This window comes from Borostomias antarcticus (genome assembly GCF_949987555.1).
Source record: "Borostomias antarcticus genome assembly, chromosome: 4".
Classification (NCBI taxonomy): Eukaryota; Metazoa; Chordata; class Actinopteri; order Stomiiformes; family Stomiidae; genus Borostomias; species Borostomias antarcticus.
The window spans coordinates 12,402,770-12,410,269 of NC_140237.1; the positions used below are offsets into that span (position 1 = coordinate 12,402,770).

Below are 7,500 nucleotides of genomic sequence, written 5' to 3' on the forward strand. Positions count from 1 at the left end.
CTCAGTTGGTAGAGCGGGTCGTTCAATGATCGAAGGGTCAGCGGTTCGAATCCCAGCTCCGACTGTCCACATGTCGAAGTGTCCTTGAGCAAGACACCTAACCCCAAATTGCTCCCAATGAGCAGGTTAGCACCTTGCATGGCAGCTGCCGCCATCGGTGTGTGAATGTGTGTGTGAATGGGTGAATGAGAGGCCATTGTAAAGCGCTTTGAGTGCCGCTAAGGTGGAAAAGCGCTATATAAATGCAGTCCATTTACCATTTCCATTTGTCATCCAAAGCTTGGTATTGGTATTGGTGCAGCCATTAATCCAATACAGATACAGAAACGTATCAAAATATATCCAATTTGATGAATAGTTAAAAATGTGTTGAGAAAAACATATTGTGAAGACTGCCGCTATTCATAACATCAGTGTTCCTGCTGTAGGTGCTCCAGCCCCCGGGCCCGTCGCGCTCCCTCCACCGCCCCCCAGAGCTGGGCCGGCCCTCTGCAGGCTGGGACCCGGCAGCCGAGGTCAGCGCTCTCCACTGTGAGCTGGAGGCCGTGAGGAGACGGCAGCAGGCGGCCGAGGACGAGACCGGCCGGCTGCAGGCCGCACTGACCCGCAAGACCCGGGAGTGCCAGGAGCTGGCCCAGAGCCGGGACGCGGTCCAGCACCAGGCTGACCAGCAGGTCCAGGAACTGGAGGACGCCCTGGGTGACGTCCAGAAGAGGATGCTGGACTCCGAGTCCAAGGTCAAGCAGCTCCAGGCCCATGTGGTGGCGGTCAAGGAGCACCTGGGGGGCCAGGCGGTGGAGGAGCTCCGCGCCCAGCTCCATGACATCAAAGCCAAGTACGAGGGCGCCTCGGCCGAGGTGGGCCGCGTCCGCAACCGCCTGAAGCAGAGCGAGAAAGCGCTGGAGGAGTACAAGAGCAGCGAGGGCCGGCTGGCCGGCGAGGCGGATCGGCTGGGCCAGGAGCTGGGCGCCCTGCGGCAGGAGCGGGACGAGCTGGCCGAGACGCTCCTGGACATGGAGGCGCACGTGAAGGAGGCGCAGGCCCGCATGACCGCTGCCGTCGTGCCGGCTGAGAAGTTCGACAACATGAAGAACCTGTTGAGCAACGCGGTGGACGAGAAGGAGCGGCAGTTGGCGGAGCTGAGGGAGGATTACGACCGCGTCCTGGAGGAGCTGGCTGAACTCCACCGGGAACTGGACAACCAGTCCACCCAGGGAGGAGGCAGCGGGGCGGTCACCCTCCAGGAACACGACAGGGTGAGGGCAGCTCTGGAGGAGCAGAGCGCCTCGCTGAAGAGGCGCCTGGCGGACGTGACCACCAAGAGCCAGGCTCTGATCCGGGAGGTGGAGGAGAGCGAGGAGGAGAGGGAGGTCCTGCGGGAGCAGCTGGAGGAGCTCGGCAGCAGGCTGGAGGCTGACTTTGTGCCCCTCAAGATCCACAAGGATGCCAAGAGGGCCCTGGAACAGGCCCTGGAGGACCTGGAGGACAGGCTGGAGGAAGCCACGGAAAAGACCAGCAAAGTGGAGGCACAAACCCAACAGCTTCAAATGGAGAGGGCATCTCTGTGCGAGAACGTCACTAGTCTCCAGCGTGCCAACGCGGCCTCCGAGAAGATTCAGAGCGAAGTGGGCACTTTGACGTCTCGCAACGATGAGCTGCTGAAGGAGCTGGAGGTTCTTCAGAAGAGATGTAAGGAGCGCGAGAGGGAGCTGGGCCAGGCCACCGCTGAGAACAGGACTCTGAGACAGAGACTAGAGGGGGAGTACGTACCCAGAGAGGAGCATGAGCAAGTGAAGACGCAGCTGAACGCTGCTTTGGAGAAGGCGAAGACCGAGATCTCCAAGTTAGAGACGAAGGATAAAGTAAGTGAGGATGAACTGAGGAAGGTGAAAGAAGGAAGTGCAAAGTTGAAAGAAAAGCTGGAGAAAATTCAGGCGGGGATCGAAAAGGACTACATAAGTTTGAAGGACCACGAAGCTGTGAAGTGGAAGTTGAGTAGTGCTATAGTGGAGGCAGAGAACCAAACGAGGGAGGCGGCCGCAAGGTACAAGTCTGCTCAGCAGGAAACAGTCAAGCTTAATCAGGAAATGGAGGCTCAGAGGAAAGAACTGGACACTATTCAGGAGGCTATCCAGTCCAGGTTCATCCCACTGGCAGCCATAGAAGAGAGAGAAAACTCTTACAATGCCAAACTGAAGGACTTGGAAATAAAACTTTCAGAGATGCAAGAAAAGTATGACAGGGAGAAGTCTGAGGGAGAGCGCAGCAAACAGGAAAAAGATCAACTGAAACTGGAGATGGAATCTGTCCAGCAGAGGCTGCAAACTGGCTTCATCCCTAGTGAGAAGCACAAGGAAGTGGAGGAGAAATACAAAAGCAAAATGGAGGAACTGACCCTAAAGCTGGTGGACCTGGAGCAGCAGTACAAGGAGGTGACGGTTCAGAGGGCCGAGCTGGAAGAGCAGAACGCTCTCTGCAACACAGAGATCCACAACCTCCAGCAGCGCCTGGAATCCGAGTCGGCCCGGCTTGAAAAGTATGAGGCCGAGCATCGAGCCCTGCGGGACAACATCCAGCAAGCCAAGGCCGAGTGCCAGAAAGCCAGGGAGCTGCAGCGCGGGGAGTCCCAGAGAGCGTGTGCCTTGGAGAAACAGCTCCTGGGACAGTCCGGAGACCGGGCCAGCCTCCTCCAGCAGCACGCCCAGGCCCAGGAAGCGCTGGAGGCCGAGGTGGCCGAGCTCCGCCGGGCCCTCCGTGAGGAAGAGGAGGGCAGCGCCCAGAGGGCCGAAGACGTGTCCGCCCTGCAGTCGGAGCTCCTTCGTGCCACCCAGGCTCTGGAGGAGCTCCGCGGCAAGGAAGACCAGATGAGCCAGCTCAAGGCGGAGAAGCAGCGGCTGGAGGAAGAGGTGGCCGAGCTCGGCGACAAGCTGTCGGGGCTGACGGAGCGATGCGAGGAGCTCCAGCGCCAGGCCACCCAGGCCAGGGAGGGCCAGGGCAGGGCCCGGGCGGAGACAGAGGCGCTGCAGGACAAGAGCCAGGCCATCGAGAGGGAGATCGGGGAGCTGAAGGCGCGGTACGACGGGTCACTCGGCACCATCGGGGACCTGCAGAAGAGGATCCACACCTCGGCAGAGGAGACGGAGATCAAAGACAAGAAGGTAGGAAATATTGGACAGCACATTCTTTCCTTTGTGAGTTTAGGAGGATCTTCAACTTCTTGTCCACGTCTGGACATTCATTGAACCTTTTGTTGGTTTGATAATGTCCACTAGCCTGTAGGCTTGACAGACGGTGATCGCTTTATATGAGAATCATGTTGTATCTACTGTGTGTGCATGTGTCTGTGTGTGTTCATACTCATGTTAACATCTCTATCTCTGTCTGTGTGTGTGTGTGTGTGTGTGTGTGTGTGTGTCAGATCACAGAGCTGCTGATGGACGTGGAGCGGTTGAAGCAGGCTCTGAACGGGCTGTCCCAGCTGGCCTACGCGGGCAACGCGCCCAACAAGAGACAGACGCAGCACATTGACACACTCCAGGCCCAGATCAAGAGCCTGCAGCAACAGCTGGCTGTGAGTCCACACACACACACACACACACACACACACACACACACACACACACACACACTGTATCTATTTACTTTTACCTTATGAGTTAACTGTTCAGTACACCAATGTCTGAGATATTCAATGTTAATTTCAAAGTTAGCCTGCAAACATTGAAAAACAGACATGCATCTGCACACGGCCTCTGACTACTGCACACAGGGTCGCACTGCACACACATCACAGTTGCACACACATTGTACATATAATAACATCGCACACACATTAACACTCTGTACACATACTGTATATACACTCATCGCATGCCATTTTGCATATTGTATATTTTGTATTTTGCACTGCTCATCTGCTCTGTCCTGTCTTTGTCCCGTCTCACCCCTGCACCCTGTCTAATACTGTCCCCATCAGTGTTAGGCACCAATTGACCAAAACAAATTCCTAGTATGTGTAAAAACTACCCAGCTTATTAAACTGATTCTGATTCTCATTCTAACCCCTCTATGAACTCTCTTAATAGCCAATGTGTGAAGAAAACTGGTTGCCTAGTTAGTTTTCTCCACCCCAATATTGGGGTACATGTAATGCAAGCCCCCAGGATTCGAAATCTAAAGTGAAGGCCTATTGAACCGCGCCATCTTGGCTAGATTTGTAGTCACTTGGCTATTTCCGGTGACTTTTGACTTGCGCAGTTGAGTTTCTCTGGCCGACGCGCGTCCACGAAAAAGTTCACATTTATCTGAAATGTAGACGCGCATTCCCGGCTCTCTCGGCTCTCCCCGCTTTGATTTAGCAATGAAAACCGGCTTGCATATTAACCTGTTTTTGTCAAATATATCAATTGGAGAAATTATTTTTTGATCCTGGCATCTTAGTTTTAACAGGTTAAATATAATTGAACATGTTTTGTTTGCTAGTGGATGGTATTCATTCCGTTCGCGATAACGTTATTGCAGCCAGGCTAAATTCCTCCAGGGAGCCAGTGACAGGCGAGTTGAAGAGCTTCACTCCCCGCCAGCAGGAGCTTTGGCCGCGGCTACCGCATCTCGGATAACCCGCTGAGTTCCTGGCTGCTATTTCACATTCGCCCTTGATCAATCCCAATACCGATCCATGGTAATAATGAATCAATCGTTCAGATCGGAAGTGCTGCATGCATGTTACAACATCATTGTTACCTTTATTAACATAACCATAGCCTACATTTATCTCTCTAACGTTAGGCTATCCATCTTACACCAGTCGGCCATTCGATAAATGGAAGCGGTGAACGCCAACGTTGACTGAAAACACCCAAACTCAGTGTATCGTTTCATCTTCATGCTACACATCAACTCCTTTACATTGTATGTGAATAAATTCCTGTTATTCTAAAAATATCCCATTTCTGTCCATTCCTGGAAAAGGCTAATAATTGCTGTCAAATGATCACTCCAGTTTATCACCGTATCCCACTACCATTTCAACTATGCACAGGAGGTTGTCTTGTGGTCATTTTCATTAAAAAATGATTAGCCTGATCAGTTTGTTGTATGTATTAAGCCCTTTTTGAGCGGTATGCTTGTATTAATAGCTTATAGCTTGCCATACTCACCAACCTTGGGACCTCAGAAATAGGGAGCATTTCCAAACCAAATTGCGGGGGGGGGGGGGGGCATTAAAAGCATTACAAATTAGACATTAAAAGCATTAAAACGAAATGTGAAACATTATATATATATATATATATATATATATGTGTGTATGGAGCAATTGTTTTTAATGTCCGACTTTTGTCTGTGCTGTTCAGTAAATGTGCATCTGTCCTAATTTATTGTAGCCTATCTATCTACTACACAACCTAGTTCAAATTTATGAATCTCCCGCGGAAGTCAGGAGGGTTGGCAAGTAGGCTATGGTCACTGCTCCCCAGTAAAATTGAATAATTGAGGGGTTACTTACAGTACAAAAAAGTACAGCATTTGTAGAACTCGGATGATACTACATAAATTGCCATGCAAAGCCAGAGACTGTTGCTTGTAGACGACAAGACTGCTGTAACCATTCAAATGTGGAGGCTACACTGCATTGAAGGTGGGTTGGCTTACTTGACACAGAACACAGAAAACGGACACCACAAAAAAGGGCTTAAAGCAACAACACAGAAAACGGACACCACAAAAAAGGGCTTAAAGCAGGTCCTAAACAGCAGCAGGTCTGGTTGAGGTGTGAACTGGTCTCCTAAAAATGGCTTGAGCTGTGAGGATAAGAGGAGGCACACTGTTTCTGTTATTACATTTCAATAATAGAATATGACACACAAACCACATACATACACACATACACATACAGCCCGTCTTGGTTTAAAGCCCACTCACCAACGTCAAGGTGCAAGCCTATCGAGTGGGAACACGAGACCAATCACGAACAGGACAAACTCAGACGGGACAACACAGCATACAAATAATCAAGGAATATGTATGTTGTCATGCTGTTTCACATTTCGTTTTAATGCTTTTAATGTCTAATTTGTAATGCTTTTAATGCCCCCCCCCCCCCGCAATTTGGTTTGGAAATGATCACGCCGCGGGAGATTCATAAATTTGAACTAGGTTGTGTAGTAGATAGGCTACAATAAATTAGGACAGATGCACATTTACTGAACAGCACAGACAAAAGTCGGACATTAAAAACAATTGCTCCATACACACACATATATATATAAGACAATCTCCTGTGCATAGTTGAAATGGTAGTGGGATACGTTGATAAACTGGAGTGATCATTTGACAGCATTAGCCTTTTCCAGGAATGGACAGAAATGGGATATTTTTAGAATAACAGGAATTTATTCACATACAATGTAAAGGAGTTGATGTGTAGCATGAAGATGAAACGATACACTGAGTTTGGGTGTTTTCAGTCAACGTTGGCGTTGACCGCTTCCAGCTATCGAATGGCCGACTGGTGTAAGATGGATAGCCTAACGTTAGAGAGATAAATGTAGGCTATGGTTATGTTAATAAAGCTAACAATGATGTTGTAACATGCATGCAGCACTGCCGATCTGATCTGAACGATTGATTCATTGTTACCATGGATCGGTATTGGGATTGATCAAGGGCGAATGTGAAATAGCAGCCACGAACTCAGCGGGTTATCCGAGATGCGGTAGCCGCGGCCAATGCTCCTGCTGGCGGGGAGTGAAGCTCTTCAACTCGCCGGTCACTGGCTCCCTGGAGGAATTTAGCCTGGCTGCAATAACGTTATCGCGAACGGAATGAATACCATCTACTAGCAAACGAAACATGTTCAGTTATATTTAACCTGTTAAAACTAAGATGCCTGGATGAAAAAATAATTTCTCCAATTGATATATTTGACAAAAACAGGTTAATATGCAAGCCGGTTTTCATTGCTAAATCAAAGCGGGGAGACCGAGAGAGCCGGGAACGTGCGTCTACATTTCAGATAAATGTGAACTTTTTCGTGGACGCGCGTCGGCCAGAGAAGCTCAACTGCGCAAGTCAAAAGTCACCGGAAGGCCAGAAAAGCACAACTGCGCAAGTCAAAAGTCACCGGAAATAGTCAAATGACTACAAATTTGCCAAGATGGCGCGGTTCAATAGGGCTTCATTGTTGATAGCGGCCAGTGAATGGAGTGGCTGTATCCAGTTCTTATAATAGCCTACATCCATGATGTAATGCTACACATTCACCATAATGTGAAGAGCTCAGTCGCCCCAATGCTGCAGTAGTATCTGTGTTCAAAACCCTCTCACCAGTGGATGAATCAGGGTTTCCCAGTTTTGATAAACCTTAGCGCTCTACCAAGGTTTCTAAGGTAAACCTTAGTGAAGGAGCTTTTTCCCTACGAATGTTTCCCAGACTATCCCTTTGTGGGCACCTGAAGGTTCATCGTTAGACGAGCTGGTCAGATGCATCGTTAGACGAGC

General features: G+C 49.9%; 1 protein-coding gene across 1 annotated transcript in view; it reads left to right on the forward strand.

The window, feature by feature from the left end:
* uacab (uveal autoantigen with coiled-coil domains and ankyrin repeats b) overlaps window positions 1-7,500 on the forward strand; it is a gene marked incomplete at its 5' end in the record, with an annotated part of 61,997 nt that overhangs the window by 52,803 nt on the left and 1,694 nt on the right. Inside the window, 2 exons of the mRNA XM_084436600.1 lie at window positions 429-3,158; window positions 3,419-3,571. Of these exons, the coding sequence (XP_084292726.1) occupies window positions 429-3,158; window positions 3,419-3,571 (2,883 nt within the window). The remainder of the gene's footprint in view (window positions 1-428; window positions 3,159-3,418; window positions 3,572-7,500) is intronic.